Source organism: Pecten maximus, chromosome 9, assembly GCF_902652985.1.
Source record: "Pecten maximus chromosome 9, xPecMax1.1, whole genome shotgun sequence".
NCBI lineage: Eukaryota > Metazoa > Mollusca > Bivalvia > Pectinida > Pectinidae > Pecten > Pecten maximus.
This window is the reverse complement of record NC_047023.1, coordinates 28,365,422-28,387,154: the sequence shown is the minus strand read 5'-3', so window position 1 is coordinate 28,387,154 and position 21,733 is coordinate 28,365,422. Positions and strand designations below refer to the sequence as shown.

At 35.9% G+C, this 21,733-nt stretch overlaps 1 protein-coding gene across 2 annotated transcripts; it reads left to right on the top strand.

The window, feature by feature from the left end:
* Positions 1-17: 17 nt before the first annotated feature.
* LOC117334613 lies at positions 18-21,464 on the top strand. 2 transcript variants are annotated; one of them, XM_033894315.1, is made up of 16 exons: positions 18-84; positions 4,833-5,080; positions 5,339-5,439; positions 5,904-6,056; positions 6,704-6,824; positions 8,025-8,138; positions 8,960-9,089; positions 9,877-9,948; positions 10,273-10,405; positions 13,023-13,187; positions 13,606-13,796; positions 14,347-14,470; positions 15,038-15,257; positions 15,847-15,986; positions 17,080-17,316; positions 18,479-21,464. In XM_033894315.1, exons 2-16 carry the CDS (start codon positions 4,861-4,863, stop codon positions 19,184-19,186), a joined length of 2,829 nt encoding a protein of 942 aa, XP_033750206.1. In that variant the 5' UTR covers positions 18-84; positions 4,833-4,860; the 3' UTR covers positions 19,187-21,464. The 2 variants fall into 2 exon arrangements, with proteins under 2 accessions (XP_033750206.1, XP_033750205.1); XM_033894314.1 differs by having other exon boundaries at positions 13,020-13,187.
* The last annotated feature ends 269 nt before the right edge of the window (positions 21,465-21,733 follow it).

The following is a 21,733-nucleotide window of genomic DNA, read 5'->3' as shown; positions in this document are numbered from 1 at the left end:
TCATAATTTAATACGTTACTTGAATTTCCGGATTTGTTTTCTTAAAGATTAAAATTGTCTTGATGAATGGAATGCATCTCACAGGTAAATATAAACAGTTACATATTGTTGACATTTGGACGTATAGTACCTTTGTATATAAGGTAGTTTGATGTCACGTTATAAATGTGGTATAAGTGTATAACAAGTGAACTGGCTTTAGGAGGCCGAATTCAAGTGCTCGCACATGACAGCATGATACAAGTATAAGGGTGCACCTAATGGTGGGGTGCCTAATGAGTGACCAGGGAGTAATGAGTGACCAGGGAGATATTTTTCACGCCCAGGAATTCGTTAATGAAGATTTTTTGATATTTTTTTCTGTAACGTACATATTATCCCATTATCTACCACCATGCAAAATCTCACTTCGATGGGACCAGTGCATATTATGAAAATAATGGAATTTTGCATGGTGTTAGATAATGGTCTCATAAGTATGTTACAGAAAAAAATATCAAAAAATCGTCATTAACGAATTCCTAGGCATGCAAAATGTCCCTGGACACTCCCTGGTAGGACACCGATGTATAAGCCTTTTAAGAGCAAATTTTTATTTTTTCTTTAGTCGTAAACTCATTAAAATTAATCTATAATGTTCTGCAGACAAAATTCTCAAGTCACGGCAACCTGTATTCAGCAGTTCTCCTGAAATAGCAGATTGTCTCCCATGATGTGCTGGCACATCTAACCTTGACTGTGCCAAGAGTAACAAGGACTTCACCTACGTTGATGCCCTCGTTAACCTATCAGTTTTAAACATTATTTTTTTTCTAAATTGTTGCACTTGTGATATACATATGTACCTTTAATTAACTAATGATTTGAAACTTATAAACGAATTCAATGCAGTTTTATCAACTTTTAAATAATTATATAATAGATACCTGAAAATTTATTAAAAAAACAAGATTTTTTAAAAATGTAAGAGGCTGGATGCACTGGGAGTCTGTCTTGTACTGGTGAAGAGTATGCTTATATGATATAAATAAACATTGGTAACCAGATTTAATCTGGGAATCAAACATAGCCATTCTGCTCCCTCAGGTGGGGTGTCTGAGTGATCTGTCAGAATGAGAGGTGGGACAATTAAGCTGCTATAATGACGCTTGACTGGCCTGACAGACGTCATTATCCTTTAATCTCATTAGCAGAGATACTCTACCATATTTATATAACACCCACTGAAATTAATTATCATTGCATTCTGAGAAAATTCGCCGAAAGTACAGTAAACTTTCTAAATCTCTAAGATTTCCAATGGGGAATGTCCCACACAGCAATCACACATCACTGGTCAACACAACAATGATATCTACTTGTGTATTTGAATCCAGAATCATGTCTGAAAACAAAGATGTTCCCACTTGTTGTCATATCCAGAATTCCGACCAATATGAACATACTATGGCCAAAAGACAAACTGTAGGCAATACCTACAAATGAGCTCAAACACATAATACAAGAAATTCAGACAGCTAAATTAGTAAGTTGTACTGGTCTATACTAATATTAAGAGACTATGTAACGGACTAATTAGAAAACCTCACAAAAAAGTCTTACTTTGACAAGTTTTTGTCTGTAGTGCCCCCCCCCCCTCCCCCCGACCTCTCCATCAGATCCCCCCCCCCCCCCCCCCCCCCCCCCCCCCCCCCCCCCCCTCTCATCTATTAATCAAAATGGCTGTACAGGTACCGAAGGTCAGGGTCAGGTCAGGGTCACCTAACCATGTGGTCGTTACCATTAAAGGACTCGCACACAACTAAATAATTTACTATATGTTATTACTAGTGACCCCATCCCTTTATTCGCTCATTTGAAGTTCAAATGATGTGAAATTTATATCAAATTAAAGTTTGAAGTTTTTTTCTATCGGATAAATGTTGTTATTGTATAGGTTTAATGGCATATTAGAGCACACGGGTACTCGAAAGACAGTAACCCTGACATTAACAGTACACTGGGGAACCCCCCACCTGGGGAATTCCTGCCTTTTTACACCTCGAATCCTACGCCATTCTATTTTCAGTAGGAGTGTATATTTTTGATTTTCCAAACCTCAAGACCCTACACTTTATTCTCGTATATAGAAACACCCATTTCATATGTTATTTACTCAGGAAAACAGCTACAAACATAAGAAACACATTTTCCTCAGGGACTTGGTTCGGGTGAAACACCCGCTGATTGGATGATTTAGTTGTGTGAGTCCTTTAATATGAATCCGGATCGCACAAGAATATAATGAGATATTTGCGACCCATCACATACATGATACCATTTGTACCGATGAATATTTGTAATATATATATGTCTACATCGTATCCATGTATGTAAATACATTGGGATCTAGACGACTTCCACTAAGATCGGATCAGGATATCGGGCCGACTATCACTTCGCCATTGAAACGTTCTTTTTAAGAACTTCGATGTGGCGCAACGGTATACGCTGTGGATGTTTCTGGCTAGGTGATTGGGTGCCGTAGATCGCGAGTTTGAGGCCCGGTCAGGGCACGAGTCATATAGTTGTCTTCATCAATTGTGTTACTTACTATACTGTATATGTTATATATATATATATATTATCTTGTTTTTTGTTTTGGTTTTGTTATATATATATATTATATATATGCTATGTACTTGAGAATCTAAATAGTGATTGAAACTGGTTGTGAAAAATGTAAAGCCTTAGATTGCCAATTAATGTTTTTGATTTACATTGCTTGTATTATGTCACCTTTTTCCAATTACTAATTTTGATTTACATTACTTGCAGTCTGTCACGTGCACCTTCAACATTTTTTTTATATATATCAATGTATAATTTGAATGTTTCTGTGTTGTTTTTAGCCCACCATCATCAGATGGTGGGCTATTCAAATCGCCCTGCGTCCGTGGTCCGTCGTCCGTCCGTCCCTCCGTCCGTCCCTCCGTCCGTCCGTCCCTCCGTCCGTAAACAATTCTTGTTATCGCTATTTCTCAGAAAGTACTGAAGGGATCTTTCTCAAATTTCATATGTAGGTTCCCCTTGGTGCCTAGTTATGCATATTGCGTTTTGAGACCAATCTGAAAACAACATGGCCGACAGGCAGCCATCTTGGATTTTGACAATTGAAGTTTGTTATCGCTATTTCTGAGAAAGTACTGAAGGGATCTTTCTCAAATTTCATATGAAGGTTCCCCTTGGTGCCTAGTTATGCATATTGCGTTTTGAGACCAATCTGAAAACAACATGGCCGACAGGCAGCCATCTTGGATTTTGACAATTGAAGTTTGTTATCGCTATTTCTGAGAAAGTGCTGAAGGGATCTTTCTCAAATTTCATATGAAGGTTCCCCTTGGTGCCTAGTTATGCATATTGCGATTTGAGACCAATCGGAAAACAACATGGCCGACAGGCAGCCATCTTGGATTTTGACAATTGAAGATTTTTATCGCTATTTCTGAGAAAGTACTGAAGGGATCTTTCTCAAATTTCATATGAAGGTTCCCCTTGGTGCATAGTTATGCATATTGCGTTTTGAGACCAATCAGAAAACAACATGGCCGACAGGCAGCCATCTTGGATTTTGACAATTGAAGTTTGTTATCGCTATTTCTGAGAAAGTGCTGAAGGGATCTTTCTCAAATTTCATATGAAGGTTCCCCTTAGTGCCTAGCTATGCATATTGCATTTTGAGACCAATCCGAAAACAACATGGCCGACAGGCAGCCATCTTGGATTTTGACAATTGAAGTTTGTTATCGCTATTTCTGAGAAAGTACTTAAGGGATCTTTCTCAAATTTCATATGTAGGTTCCCCTTGGTGCCTAGTTATGCATATTGCGATTTGAGACCAATTGGAAAACAACATGGCCGACAGGCAGCCATCTTGGATTTTGACAATTGAAGTTTGTTATCACAATTTCTGAGAATGTACTGAATGGATCTTTCTGAAATTTCATATGTAGTTTTTCCTTGGTGCCTAGTTATGCATATTGCGTTTTGAGACCAATCTGAAAACAACATGGCCGATAGGCAGCCATCTTGGATTTTGACAATTGAAGTTTGTTATCACTATTTCTGAGAAAGTATTTAAGGGATCTTTCTCAAATTTCATATGAAGGTTCCACTTGGTGCCTAGTTATGCATATTGCGTTTTGAGACCAATCCGAAAACAACATGGCCGACAGGCAGCCATCTTGGATTTTGACAATTGAAGTTTGTTATCACTATTTCTGAGAAAGTACTGAAGGGATCTTTCTCAAATTTCATATGTAAGTTTCCCTTGGTGCTTAGTTATGCATATTGCATTTTGAGACCAATCTGAAAATAACATGGCCGACAGGCAGCCATCTTCGATTTTGACAATTTTCTCAAAGTACTGAATGGATCTTTCTCAAATTTCATAAGTAGGTTCCCCTTGGTCCCTTGTATTGCATTTTTGGACCAGTCTGTCCTGAAAACAACCTGGCAAACAAACAGCCATTATCGTTAAATCTCGAATTTCTTATATAGCTAGGATTCCCTTGTTTGAAAAGTACTGGATGGATGTCTCAATTTGCACAGATTAGTAAAATGAAGGGAAAAGTAGAGAAAAGATCAATCTGACATGGAACCTATGAAGATCATTCAATGGTGGGCGCCAAGATCCCTCTGGGATCTCTTGTATGTCTTGTTTTATAATGTTTTGCATTATCTTTGCCTTTGCCATGAATTCTTCTCTCCTGATGGTGAATTCAATTTATGAAATTCGGTCTATCTGTCAAAACCAAGTAATAATAAATTTCCATTTCTAATTGATATTTCAGACAGTCCTGCACATGGCAATGCAGTGACATGGACTTCCCAGAGGCAAATTTCCCAAATCAGTCTTCTCAGACAACAAAAAGACACGAGGTTTTCTACGAGTATGGTTCTCATGGCAATGTAGATGTTGGTAGCCATTATGGACAAAAGAATGATGTATTTTTCCAGAAGGTCCCAGAGGGTTTCCAGAGAAAGGAGGATAATTTGTGTGCCAGACGACCAACACTACCTCTCTTGTCTAGACCAGAAAGTATGTATTACTTACTATAGTATGAGACATGCTCACATATCCACAGGGAATCGAAACAATTATCTGTAAAAATGAACAAAAATATTTGCAAATAGTTTTGAAGATTTTGCCAAATGTATATAACAAAAATAGATATTAAAGCTGCTAAATTGTACACAGAACAAGTGGGCTGTCATGGTAGGATGTATAACAAATTGACTTAACAATGTAGGTAATATGAGCTATATGACTTTCTCAAAGACCACTTCTCTATTTCAGGTGTGTGCACAAACAACACAAATGATCTTATGAAGGAAATATTAAAAAATCAGGAAGAAGCTCTAAATTTCAAAAAGCTTGTAAAGCTTTACAATTTTAAAGTAAGTACTGTACTGTTTCAAAGCTTAGATAAAAATAGTCCAAGTGATGTTGTATAAACTTTTAAGATTATAGATCAGTAATCAGATTAGTCCAAAGTTTGATAGTGATAAAATATATATGATAGATAGAATTCAAAATTTTACACCTCTATTAGAATTACAAGTTTGTAAAATGTCCTGGCTGAGATTGTTACATGCTGCATGCACGTGGTACTTACAACATCCCAAACAAACCTTGTTTACACTTGTAACTTCAGAATTTACTGAGAAAACCATTCATACCTTCATAATTTCCTGTAATGCAATTAAGGAAAACATTTCTAATTCTTGAAGTAAATATTAAAACTATTGCAGAAGGAGGTAAATGCTTAATATTTGAGTTTAATGTTTTCTGATTAGTAGTGGAAGCAAAAAACATTTCTTGCTATTGGATCATATATTAAAGGTTTGTTTTCTGACTTTAGAATCACACATTGTCAGACAGAGTAAAATGGCAGATAAGATCCTATTATTCATCGTCGACTCAGACTAGGGGAGGAGAAAAAGAACTACGGAACGGCCTGCTACAGAAACTGACTGAACAGTACCAAAAATACCGTGAACTGTCTGATATTTCTGTAAGTGGGTTTACACTTGTGAAAAAGTATTATAGCACTTTCGGATTAAAGATATCTGGAAAATATTGTCTGATATGGCTAGATTTTACAATTACAAAAATAATGTGTTCAGAAGTAATGTAATTTGTCATTTATCAAAGAACAAGTAACAAACAACTGTCTAGTATTTAACAGAAAATATGTTTCAAGTAAAGATTCATAACCTCAGTCTGTCTGATAAATAAAAAATTGAACATTTTTTTGTCATTATTTTTCTTGGACAGTGCCATAAATTATTACAAATAACCTGTGCTTTACCAGTAAGCAGTCTTTATTATACAATCTTTACTTACAATACACATTAACTTTGTAATAAAGAGATTTTATACTGCAATATCAATTGTCTTAGGCATGTATATATATTTTAGCTGAACTAAAATATCTTCTCTAATTGTATCTATATATAAGGTACACAATATCTTATTCTTAGGTAGATCGTCTTAAGGAAGATTGAATTAAACATTATCTGATTGGTTCTAATTCTATCATAATGTTTGATTGTGTCAAAATAATTGCTACATACCAGTTATTTCTGGCATATTTGCAAAAATAAATTAATATTGCATAACATACAGATCTAGAGCAACAACCATTTTATTCCTCTTCAGAAAACAAACTCTGAGTATGCAGGTGGCTGTGTGTCATATCTTCGGAGTTCAAGGTCGTCTGATAAAAAAAACACAGATGTACGTCTGGTGTCTGCAGCAGGAAACAATTTCTCACAGCTCAGTATCCTTTCATACCAATATGTAACACAAGGGAAAACTTGTTAACACAAGCACAGTAACAGAAGGGAAGACTTGTTAACATAAGCACAGTAACACAAGGGAAACCTTGTTAACATAAGCACAGTAACACAAGGGAAACCTTGTTAACACAACCACTAACACAAGGGAAAACTTAACACACACACAGTAACACAAGAACAACTTAACACAAACAGTAACACAAGGGAAAACTTTGTTAACACACACACAGTAACACAAGGTTGTTAACACAAGCACAGTAACACAAAGGAAAACTTGTTAACACAAGCACAGTAACACAACAACAACTTAACACAAACACAGTAACATAGCAACAACTTAACACAAACACAGTAACATAGCAACAACTTAACACAAACACAGTAACATAGCAACAACTTAACACAAACACAGTGAAACAACAACTTAACACAAACACAGTGAAACAACAACTTAACACAAACACAGTGACATAACAACAACTTAACACAAACACAGTGAAACAACAACTTAACACAAACACAGTGAAACAACAACTTAACACAAACACAGTGAAACAACAACTTAACACAAACACAGTGAAACAACAACTTAACACAAACACAGTGAAACAACAACTTAACACAAACACAGTGAAACAACAACTTAACACAAACACAGTGAAACAACAACTTAACACAAACACAGTAACACAAGGGAAAACTTGTTAACACAAACACAGTAACACAAGGGAAAACTTGTTAACACACACACAGTAACACAAGGGAAAACTTGTTAACACAAACACAGTAACACAAGGGAAAACTTGTTAACACACACACAGTAACACAAGGGAAAACTTAACACTCACACAGTAACACAAGAACAACTTAACACAAACACAGTAACACAAGGGAAAACTTGTTAACACAAACACAGTAACACAAGGGAAAACTTGTTAACACAAACACAGTAACACAAGGGAAAACTTGTTAACACAAACACAGTAACACAAGGGAAAACTTGTTAACACAAACACAGTAACACAAGGGAAAACTTAACACTCACACAGTAACACAAGAACAACTTAACACAAACACAGTAACATAACAACAACTTACTACACAAACACAGTAGCACTGGCTAATTTTACACTGGTCTCTATACAGTCACAACTGGTATAATTAAACTTAACTGTTTCAAGGAATCACGCATATCCAAATAGACCACAAAGAGTTGACTTTGAGTCCAACCCATCATGAGATTTTGGAAGACTCGCCTGTCAGAGAGGTTACTTCTAGGTGTGTCTCAGGTGTAGGTAAGTACCAGGTGTCTTAGGTGTAGGTAAGTACCAGGTGTCTCAGGTGTAGGTAAGTACCAGGTGTCTCAGGTGTAGGTAAGTACCAGGTGTCTCAGGTGTAGGTAAGTACCGGTGTCTCAGGTGTAGGTAAGTACATCTGTGATGTGACTTCCAGGTGTGTCTCAGGTATAGGTAAGTACATTTGTGATGTGACTTCCAGGTGTGTCTCAGGTGTAGGTAAGTACATCTGTGATGTGACTTCCAGGTGTGTCTCAGGTATAGGTAAGTACATTTGTGATGTGACTTCCAGGTGTGTCTTGGGTGTAGGTAAGTACATCTGTGATGTGACTTCCAGGTGTGTCTCAGGTATAGGTAAGTACATCTGTGATGTGACTTCCAGGTGTGTCTCAGGTGTAGGTAAGTACATTTGTGATGTGACTTCCAGGTGTGTCTCAGGTGTACAGTAGTTAAATTATTTTAATTCTGCATTTTACTTTGGATATATCAGCAGTTATAATTATTCATTTGATTTTATGAAATATTATATTTTCCAATATGAAGATACTCTTTGCTTACAATTTCTATTTTTCCTATATTATTGACAAATCAGAATATAGATGAACTGAAGTTGTAATACACCATATGCTTAGATTATTTAAAAAAAATTTAACCTGGGTTAATTAAAAAGTTTTTATTCCTTACATAGAAGAAGAGAAATAGTGGTAGTTAGCTGTAAGTTAGAAACAAAAACAAAGCAATTCACATCTGAAATCTTTTAAAATTTGTTCTGTATTATTGTCACTAAAAATTATAAAGGTTTTTTTTTGTTTTGTTCACAGAACACATAGCTGTTCGAGGTCTCAACACATGCAGGCTTTACAGTAATGGCCATGACGGTGGTTCATTTACATCAGTAGAAGTAGCTGATTTCTCTCCACAACAGGGATATCCAACCTCTGTTTGTTTAAGGTATGAGAGGAAAACAAGAAAAATGAAATTCTCCATTACTTTCATCATGAGAACTGAGGTTAATGTTGGTAAAGAAATATCCATTGTTAAGACTTTGTTATTTTTAGATCATCTGATCCAAAGGGTCCCAAAGAGCCATCAGGCACCATCCGTCATTGTCCGCTGTTGAACTTTTACATGTACTTCTAAAACAATGTTCCTCCTTAACCCCATGGCAGATTACTACCAAATTTGGTGTGAAACATCATTGGGGAAGCCTAATCATATTTTATATAAATGAGACTGGTCCCATCCCTGAGGACATAGGGATGGGGCCACAAAAAGAGGAACTTTGGTGAATATTTGCTTTAAAACCCTACTCTTTCTTAATCCTTGGTTTGATCACATCCAAATTTGGTAGGAAACATCTTTGGAGGAGGCCAATCGTATTTCATATAAGAGACTGGTGAAACCCCTGGGGCCAGTGGGCAGGGCTCCAAAAGGGGAACATTTCAAAACCTTACCCATCTTTAACCTTTGTTGGATTTCTACCAAATTTGGTGTGAAACATCATTGGGAGGGCAGTCATTTTCCATATAAATGAGGCAGGTCTGGAGATGATCTTCAAAATATCGGAAGTTGAAAAGTTGTGTGTGCCATATGTTACACATGCAGTAGCAAGAAATGGTCACCAACCAGTAGTGGTATTATTTTTGTATCTTGAATTTTTTTTCTTGTTTTTCTTGTTTTTGAATGTCGTTTAAAACTTTCAATAAAATTTATAATATGAGGTCATGTTTGTTTACAGTAATTACATACCTGGTGATTGTTTGGTCTCCATGACAACTGGAGCTGTGTATCTGTGGTCTCCAGATAATAGGTAAGGAATGAAATAATTTGATGAACAAAACCATATAACCTTCACTCATATGAGTGATGGAAAAATGCTTACAAACAAATAGACCAGACATCTGACGAAATGTCTGACCTCTGGTGTTTGGGTCTGGGAAAACTATTAACTAACATTAAATCAGATGATTTAAAAAAAATATCAACATGGTGGGACATGATGTATTTGATTATTAAGAGGTTTGTCAGTTTGTATTCTCCCCATATTTTTGCTGCAATATATAATACATAGATTAAATACAATTTCAATGTATGATACTTGAATCCTGTATTTATTTGACCGTTGTTTTGATAGACTTACAAAAGTAATAGAAGACAAGCCCACCAGGTTTTCATGTACATTACCATGGCGACGGGCTGAGTTTGGAGCACATCCCCGTGAAGTTGTTGCATCTGACCCAACTGTTGTTCAACTGTTTGATGTCAGGGTAAGTACCCCATACCAGCTTTCAATAATATGTATATTTATATGTTATGTGTCACATGTCTGTCATTCTTTTACTAGTTACTGTAGAAAGATTGAGGCAATACCCTAGGGTAAGCTAATGTAACCAGGAAACTTGTTCCCTCTGCCAAAAAATGAATTCAAACCCATTTAAAATTCACCTTGTCAGAGCAGTGTAGGGAGTACATCGTAATGTAGTGTAACTTGTTTACCACATTGTTAAAGTCTTCTCTTTTTTGAGCAAAAATGGTGAACGATTACCAGTATGCTATAAATTCCCTCTCCCTCTATCTACATACAGCATTCCACAAATGGTAAACGATTACCAGTATGCTATAAATTCCCTCTCCCTCTATCTACATACAGCATTCCACAAATGGTAAACGATTACCAGTATGCTATAAATTCCCTCTCCCTCTATCTACATACAGCATTCCACAAATGGTAAACGATTACCAGTATGCTATAAATTCCCTCTCCCTCTATCTACATACAGCATTCCACAAATGGTAAACGATTACCAGTATGCTATAAATTCCCTCTCCCTCTATCTACATACAGCATTCCACAAATGGCAAACGATTACCAGTATGCTATAAATTCCCTCTCCCTCTATCTACATACAGCATTCCACAAATGGTAAACGATTACCAGTATGTTATAAATTCCCTCTCCCTCTATCTACATACAGCATTCCACAAATGGTAAACGATTACCAGTATGTTATAAATTACCTCTCCCTCTATCTACATATAGCATTCCACAAATGGTAAACGATTACCAGTATGTTATAAATTCCCTCTCCCTCTATCTACATACAGCATTCCACAAATGGTAAACGATTACCAGTATGTTATAAATTCCCTCTCCCTCTATCTACATACAGCATTCCACAAATGGTAAACGATTACCAGTATGTTATAAATTCCCTCTCCCTCTATCTACATACAGCATTCCACAAATGGTAAACGATTACCAGTATGCTATAAATTCCCTCTCCCTCTATCTACATACAGCATTCCACAAATGGTAAACGATTACCAGTATGTTATAAATTCCCTCTCCCTCTATCTACATACAGCATTCCACAAATGGTAAACGATTACCAGTATGTTATAAATTCCCTCTCCCTCTATCTACATACAGCATTCCACAAATGGTAAACGATTACCAGTATGTTATAAATTCCCTCTCCCTCTATCTACATACAGCATTCCACAAATGGTAAACGATTACCAGTATGTTATAAATTCCCTCTCCCTCTATCTACATACAGCATTCCACAAATGGTAAACGATTACCAGTATGCTATAAATTCCCTCTCCCTCTATCTACATACAGCATTCCACAAATGGTAAACGATTACCAGTATGTTATAAATTCCCTCTCCCTCTATCTACATACAGCATTCCACAAATGGTAAACGATTACCAGTATGTTATAAATTCCCTCTCCCTCTATCTACATACAGCATTCCACAAATGGTAAACGATTACCAGTATGCTATAAATTCCCTCTCCCTCTATCTACATACAGCATTCCACAAATGGTAAACGATTACCAGTATGCTATAAATTCCCTCTCCCTCTATCTACATACAGCATTCCACAAATGGTAAACGATTACCAGTATGCTATAAATTCCCTCTCCCTCTATCTACATACAGCATTCCACAAATGGTAAACGATTACCAGTATGTTATAAATTCCCTCTTCCTCTATCTACATACAGCATTCCACAAATGGTAAACGATTACCAGTATGTTATAAATTCCCTCTCCCTCTATCTACATACAGCATTCCACAAATGGTAAACGATTACCAGTATGTTATAAATTCCCTCTCCCTCTATCTACATACAGCATTCCACAAATGGTAAACGATTACCAGTATGTTATAAATTCCCTCTCCCTCTATCTACATACAGCATTCCACAAATGGTAAACGATTACCAGTATGTTATAAATTCCCTCTTCCTCTATCTACATACAGCATTCCACAAATGGTAAACGATTACCAGTATGTTATAAATTCCCTCTCCCTCTATCTACATACAGCATTCCACAAATGGTAAACGATTACCAGTATGCTATAAATTCCCTCTCCCTCTATCTACATACAGCATTCCACAAATGGTAAACGATTACCAGTATGTTATAAATTCCCTCTTCCTCTATCTACATACAGCATTCCACAAATGGTAAACGATTACCAGTATGTTATAAATTCCCTCTCCCTCTATCTACATACAGCATTCCACAAATGGTAAACGATTACCAGTATGCTATAAATTCCCTCTCCCTCTATCTACATACAGCATTCCACAAATGGTAAACGATTACCAGTATGCTATAAATTCCCTCTCCCTCTATCTACATACAGCATTCGACAAATGATGTCCATTTCAGTCTCTAACCCCAATAACTTGGTCATCTTACTGGCCAGTCACTACTTTAGGGGTACAAACTATTTTAATTACAAACTAATCCTGGTGATCCAGCCATCCCCTTATCTAGACACATTAAGTAATGAATTTAACACAAGTTCTATAGTGTAGTGGCCAATGTAATAAACACAAGCTGAATGTCGATGTTGTAGCAGAGTTCCAGAAAGCCTGGTGTTGACCTATTTGCCCTGCCTAGTCCACTGTTGATGATGGGGGAGAGGATACACATATCGACGCAGTCTACAGCCTCTGAGTTTTACCACTTTGTGGCTTGTGATTACAGCCTCTTCCTGCTCGACCAGCGATTCCCTTCAACACCGGTAAGACACTTAGGGTCTACAAATGTATATAGGCTTGAGTTTTAAACAGTACATTGTATTTGATATTAAGATACATATACTGTAAAAGTTAAAATGTGTATTTAAACAATTCAAGCTATTCATGGTCTGGATTTTTAAAGTGATATTTACTTGGTAATCAGGTAAAAATCCCATTCATGTATACTGCAGTTCCGTTTAAATAACCATCCTGCAATAAGCCCACCACTTTTTGTTACCACAGGTTAAGTTAATGTGTTAGTCCCCTGGGCTTATTACATGATAAATACAGTTTCATTTAGTGGCTGTACTGTAAATGAGAAAAAACCAACAGATTGTGTGTAGGTTTAAGATTACGTTGTATAATCATTAAATTGACATATTAAGAAAATAATGATGTCTTATTTTGGCTTGCCAATAGGTGCTAAGTTGGAAACACATGTTGGCCAATCCACCCCAGTACTTGGAAGGAGTCAACTTTCCAACAAGAGATCACAGCCTCCTTTTGATATGCAGTCAGAGTCCTCCAGAAGTTTGCTGCTACAATTACAAGTGTAGTTCAGGGAAGGCAGCTCAAGCTTTGGGAGCACCCTGGCGTGTGTCTAGAATTGAGTGAGTTATATTGGTGTGTTGGGTTGACTAATACATTGTGATACATTTTACACTGCACTCTTCTCTTTAATCTTCTCTTTAAAGCCAGTTGCATGCTCTTCCTCAATTTTGAAGTGACTTTTTTTTCAGGATGTGTTTAGTTGCACAATAAACTCATTTAATACCTCCTTAAGTCAAACCAATGCTTTAAAATTGACTATTTGAAAGAGTCCTTTCTTCACTACCCTAGTACTAATCTTATTTTGGGAATTATATCATGAATAATATGATATAAACATATTTATATTTAATAAAAAAAAGTCTACAATTACGGTCCAAAATTAGTAGTGTACAAAATAAGAAGGGCTACCAAGTATGCATGCTGAACCATTATTGATTCAGAGGCATTCTACATCTTTTGTGTCATGTCCCTAAATGACCTTGGCTGTTAATAGGATGTTAAACAAAATAAACCAAACTAAATTCTTTTAGATTTTTAGCCGATCATCACCAAACAATATTCAATCACTATTCAGTGATCTGTCCTTACACAAGTTTTGTTTATTGACAGTGATGTTTTCCACCATGGGTCTGTATGTGGAGGTACAGCAGAGATCGTACTGACAGAGAGGTTCAACACGTCACTGACTGGAATAGCCACAGTGCCTCTGGACGATGGTTTCTTTGCTGTCCAGGTAAGTTTATACACTCATGATATTATGGTCATTATCATGGTTTAATTTTTTAGAATGCAGTGTGCAGTGAAGTCATCAGAAATCAACATTACCAAAATTAACAACAAATATAATCTTGATAATCCTGATAGAAGCCAATCCTTGAGTCAGAGTTCATGTGTGGCCCTCTGTGTTTTATTACAGGAGACATGTATGGTAAATACAGGTGTCGTTTACATCATGTTACAATGTACTTATATGTAAATATTCAAGAAACTCCTGGTAAAATCAGTCAGTCATCAAGGCAGCTAGAACTATTGATTAAGGTTTTTTAAAAAATATTAAAAGGAAAAAAAAGGATTTTATCAAATTTAGAAATAAAAAAAAAGTTATGTACATTAATAGGAAAAATATCTAACCATAAGAAATATACAAAGTACAAATAACAACTTACAAGCCTAATTCATGCATCCAGTTATGGACACAAAATATTCATCAATTTTATACACACACCATAATTATGTCTGGTAATTAAGTGGAATCCCGCAACTATATAATGATATGTATGTGGTGCGTGTTTTCCTACAGATGGACAGCTATGGAGAAATATTTTACCAGGGGTACCAATTCTCTGGTGAGGTACATGACAAAACCTGCTCCACGGAGAGAGAAATCCAATCTTGGGACGACATCACCATCAAGAAGGGTCTCAAATGGATCTCAAGATATGTTAAAAAAAGCAAAGAAATGGCGAAAGACAAAAATAACAAACAAATCCTGACACCGCAAACAAATTATGTTCGTACAAGTAAGTTTATATTTTTGTGAACAGTAGCTTTCATATGTGTGGTTGTCATAATATGTATTGGACATTCTGGATCAACTTTCTTGCACCCCTACATACATTGAATTATATAAAAGGTGTCAAAAATATACTAAATGACAAAATTTATCTACTTGGAAACTTGCCTTAAAGGTCATCTTACGTTATAAAAGCCCTCTATAAAGGTCACCTGTTACTGTTTCCAGTCTAAAATAATTAAATTGAATATGAACCTCTCTATAAAAATCACCTGTTCCTCTTTTCTGCGCAAAACAATTAAATTGAATAATAACCTCTCAATAAAGGTCACCTGTTCCTGTTTCCAGTGTAAAATAATTAAATTGAATATGGACCTCTATATAAAGGTCACCTGTTACTGTTTTCTGAGGCTAAAAGTGTGGAAATTGAGAATCGAAATAGAAAATATTAAAATAGACGACCAAAGACACTGGTCATTAGTCAACTAAAAGTTTGTCAGTTATGTTCAGTGTTGTTTAGATATGACATGTAAATTATAAGATTTAGATCTGATTTACTTCATACAGTGTTTTGTTATGTACATGTAATCCAACAGATCTATCTCTGGCAAAGCAGCCCCACATCAGTTGTCCACTTTGTCACCCAGAGGTGGAGAAAATTGATGCTGACACTGACCATTGTCCAGCCTGTCATCAGAGTTTGACCACTGGCCAACAGCTGGTACAAGCAGGCAAGGTGAGTTCATAACCCTTATCCTTTATTAGACTCCCTCTTAATAATATAGGGTGTACTGGTACAAACCGACTATAGCACCATATCTCATGAAACCCTCAACCAATTGGTTCATATTCACAATGTAGTATCAGCACATGGAAATCTACATTTGATACGATTTTGTTGGTCATTGGTCAAAGATAAACAGTTAAAGGTGACATCTGACTACTTTTGAAATATTGATAGCATACTGTAATTATCCACTAGAAAGCTCCCCTATTTAATTTTCACAAACGCAATTATCAATTTTAAAATAGTAAGCTAAAACTGATTCACAGATAAGCCCTCTTCAAATTTTAATGCTAAACTTTTACACTGGGGAGGGGGACATATTTGTGGATAAATAAAGTACTAAAGTTTTACACTGGGGAGAGGGACATATTTGTGGATAAATAAAGTACTAAAGTTTGACACTGGGGAGGGGGACATATTTGTGGATAAATAAATTACTAAAGTTTTACACTGGGGAGGGGGACATATTTTTGGATAAATAAAGTATTAAACTTTTACACTGGGGAGGGGGACATATTTGTGGATAAATAAAGTACTAAAGTTTTACACTGGGGAGAGGGACATATTTGTGGATAAATAAAGTATTAAAGTTTTACACTGGGGGAGGGGGCTTATATGAATATATATATAGTACTGAAATTTTACACTAAGAAAGGGGGCTTATTTGAAGATAAATATAGTACTAAAGTTTTAACAATAGAGAGGGGGCTTATTTGAAGATAAATATAGTACTAAAGTTTAAAGCTAGGGAGAGGGCTTATTTTTGGATAAATACAGAACTTAACATTTACTCTTGGGGACAGGAAAAGCCAATGAAACTTCTCTCCTGGGTTTAAGCATATGGTATTGTCCAAAATGGATAGAGTTGATGAGATTAAAGTCCTAACAACTAACGAGCCCTCTCCTTAACAGAGACATTTTAATGATGTACCTGTAATTGATTGTCTCCCTTTATCAGACACATGATGCAATTCTGTTGAAAAAATATCAAAGTGTTATTTCAATTTCAATTGAAGCTTTGTGTAACCAATGCTTATTACAGAGAGTGGTTAGATACCAGCCAGATGGTATCAGACACTGGGGAGATCGATACAAGTCAAAGGAATACCTGTGGGAGACTCCGCATAATACACAAAACTCTGGAAATCTCAAGGAAATGCCTGAATCCTCGACCAGAGGGACAAAGGAGAGCTTTCCAAAAACGAATGCCCTGAGTAAAATCTTGGTAGCCCTGTGGGAGGAAGAGAGTCCTGACCTTACTGCTCTGTTACTAGAGAAGGTGAGTGTTCACGCAGCAGTCATTTTATGTCAGCAGGTTACAAAGAGTTGATTCAGACTATATCATAAACCACTTCTGGGTCCCCTCAAGTATGACCACGATGTAGTAAGCACACATGACAACACATACTCGACATTGTGAAAAATAAGATACCTTGAAATTGAATGAATTTATAATAAAGAAAACTACGGAAATTGATTTTTCAGTCAATTGGTAAAGGATTGTGAAAAAGAATCACAAACATCACCTTTACCTAGATACAGTACTAAATAATGATACAGAACTACAGTATATACTGAATAATGATACAGAACTACAGTATATACTGAATAATGATACAGAACTACAGTATATACTGAATAATGATACAGAACTACAGTATATACTGAATAATGATACAGAACTACAGTATATACTAAATAATGATACAGAACTACAGTATATACTGAATAATGATACAGAACTACAGTATATACTAAATAATGATACAGAACTACAGTATATACTGAATAATGATACAGAACTACAGTATATACTGAATAATGATACAGAACTACAGTATATACTGTATAATGATACAGAACTACAGTATATACTGTATAATGAATACAGAACTACAGTATATACTGTATAATGAATACAGAACTACAGTATATACTGAATAATGATACAGAACTACAGTATATACTAAATAATGATACAGAACTACAGTATATACTGAATAATGATACAGAACTACAGTATATACTGAATAATGATACAGAACTACAGTATATACTGTATAATGAATACAGAACTACAGTATATACTGTATAATGATACAGAACTACAGTATATACTGCATAATGAATACAGAACTACACTATATACTGAATAATGATACAGAACTACAGTATATACTGTATAATGAATACAGAACTACAGTATATACTGATTAATGATACAGAACTACAGTATATACTGAATAATGAATACAGAACTACAGTATATACTGAATAATGAATACAGAACTACAGTATATACTGTATAATGATACATAACTGCAGTATATACTGAATAATGAATACAGAACTACAGTATGCAGTTGATGTACCTGTACATATTTTATATAATTCAGTTTCGTAAAAATTAATAAAACAACATTCTGTTTTGACTATTTCAGGATGAAGAAGTGAAAAAAAAGAAGGAGGAAAATAAAGAAAAGAGGCTGAATAAGTCCAACAGAGTTGAAAATGATGACCAGCAGTTGATCAGAAATCTTCAACAAGCTGTGGAAGGTGGAAATCTACCACCAGCCAGGGACTGCGGGAGTGGTAATATGGAATTGATAAACAATAGGGAATCAGATGGAGAAGACAGTGATGCTAGTTTCCATAGACTGTTTGGTATTGAGACATTGAGAGAAGATGAAGATCTCCCAGAAAATGTTTCTAACTCGTCCAGTGTAACAACCGGTGCTGTGCTGGAAAACTTAGAAAACACAGATTTCACAAAGGTACATTCTCGAAAAAAGAGAAAAAGACGTTCATCTTCAGAGAGTTTCTTTTCTAATAATTCAAATCAGGATGTTATAAGACAATCAACAAATGACTTGGAAAATTTCTCTTCGGACAAAAGTTATAGAGTGACTCAATCAACTGATGGTTATATTGAAAACATAGATGAAGGGGATAGTCAATTCTTTTCACAAGATATTGCTCAGTCTTTCACCATGTTTTCAGGGTCCTTGCCAAATAAGACCACTCCTATACATAACAACTCACAATTGACTTCTTTTACTCCAAGACTTCAGCAGGATGGCGCAATTGATTCTCCTAAAACAGACTGGAAATCTCACAAGAAAAAAAGGAGAATGAATCTAGGATTTTAACTTAACTTAATCAGAGGACTCATAACTGTTTTTTATCGAGTAATCTGGCATTTCTCACTTAGCCGAGTCACCTACATGTTATTTATTTATCCTATTCACATTTATCACTTGGACTGCGTATGACAACAAATATACGTGAACAGGGCGACTAGAACCACCTCTAATAGAATACACTAACAAAGGTATTCATCATACACCAACATATCACTCCTCCGTTCAACTCGGACACAATGCTCTCACGTCAACTCCGGACACGCGGATCACCACTCCATGACGTCACAGCATTATCTTGGTGAACTCATTATTACATCACCTACGTCACACTTCGTCTCACAAGAGACAAGATACACATTGACTGTACAGCTTGAACGCTATAGTCGCCAAGATAACACAGCAACACGCTGACTGGTAAATGGAACATTCAACACATGCAACAATCGCATCAAATTACGGAACATACCGAGACATACACATTTACCAACGGATGGAACCAAGCCAGCTTATGTCTCTTCATTAGCCATTCCATCTCCCCGTAACATGAACCATTCTTTTTCCTTTTTTATATGCAAACAACACACATAAACTTTAAAAACTTAAAACAATTTTCCTAGAGCAACATTGCGTCACCCTGCGTCACCCTACGCCACCCTACGCCACCATACGCCATCCTGCGTCACCATACGCCACCCTGCGTCACCCTGCGTCACCATACGCCACCCTACGCCACCCTGCGCCACCCTGCGCCACCCTGCGTCACCCTGCGCCACCCTGCGTCACCCTGCGCCACCCTATACAACTCTATATAAAGGACTGCAGACTCCGCTCACTTTACCTCTGATGAGTAACGTCTTAGTGACAAAGCAGGTGACAGGTATTATACGAAATGGACAATATGGTTCCCTTCACTACATGGACAGCACGTTAGTTTTTTTTTTCTCAGTCAGTTTTTTTTACCAACATGTTATAGATTATATACGATCCCCCAGACTTATGAGTTATTCATGGAAACTGTGACCTCCGTCAAAACGTCTTTTTCTAATTTTTATTTTTATATTTTTGTACATGTATTGCAATTATTGCGGATCACACAATTGTTAGAATTTTTAGGTCATCTTACTGGAAGGGTCAGTATGAAACTTATTTAGAACTGGTGATAATATTCCAACTTCTTTTGAAAGAGAGATTTAAACAACTATTGACCATAAACCTATTACTTGTTATGTTTTTGTGTAATCAGAATTTTAAGTAGTAAAAGTGAATTGTTAATATGTTTTATACACTTTTTTAAAATCTGCAATACTAGAGTGGAAGTTTTATTTATAAAATCTTTATTTGTCAACTGTTAATTAATGCCAGGACATGTTCTGGATTGTTCTCTGTCATTTCTGTTCATTGAATTTTCATTCTCATTACACCTTCTTTCTAATCTCTCTTTCTAGAACTCTTTACCAAAATTCCATATAAGTATACCTCACAGGTGTGTGCAATTTTTTTATGGAATTTCAAAAAACTTAATGCTCTTTTGTTATTTTTTGATATCAAGTTTGTCTGCAGACTTACTTCCTATTTCATGTTTATTGGACAAAATTGCCAAAATATCAAATAGAGTTATGTCCCCTAGGCCAATTACCTTCCATGCTCATGCTATCCTTGGGAAGGCACTGTAAGGCAGTGTCACCAAGTTTTGTATATTAAACTAGTGACATGACCACAATCTGTAGGTTAATCAATGAGGGTTCACGGTTCAAACGAAAAGCCGGTAATCTAACTGGACAAGCAGCCTCTTCAGGAGCAATAGGATAATTTAAAATTTGTCATAGGAAATATTAAAAAAAATATGGGTTATCCCCAAGCAAATGGGTAATTTTCAGAACCTCACTATAATAAATCTTGCTTTGAGTAAAAGTTATATTGAGGAAATCATGTTTTTAATTCCTAGTGATACTTATTTTCAGGCTTCTTCCTCATATACAGTTATGTTTCTTGAATCATTTTGTTACCAATGTTTTCCTACAGAATGCTTTCTCAACAGATACTGATTCACCTTGCTTGGAATGACTGACCAAATATTTCTATGTTTTGAATGAACAATTGACACTAATCGTTAATTACCTCATCAATATTATGATTTGATACATGACAGACACAGGCAAAAAACCTCTGTCCATCTCAAATAATTATATAATAACTTATGATAACTTAGAATGTTACATGGTCATCCTTTTGACTTATCTAATATTGTAAGGAATAAAGTGATAAACAAAGCACTCTAAATGTGTTACACATTCTCTGTTGTTTTATATCAGTACTTGAAGAAGGTACCTATTACTCTTAAATGTCAAATCTCAGCAAACATGACTTATAGATAGTACTAAAGTGTATCTCTCTTCAGTAAGCTGGTTACTTCAATGCTAATATAACATGTGGTACAGTTATAGTCCTTCACAGTTTAGATCTAGGATCATGATATTGGACCAGTAGTAGTCTTATCCTACAGTCATGATTACAAAGGTCAAGTTCGTCAAAGCTGAAGTCCGCTATTGGTAT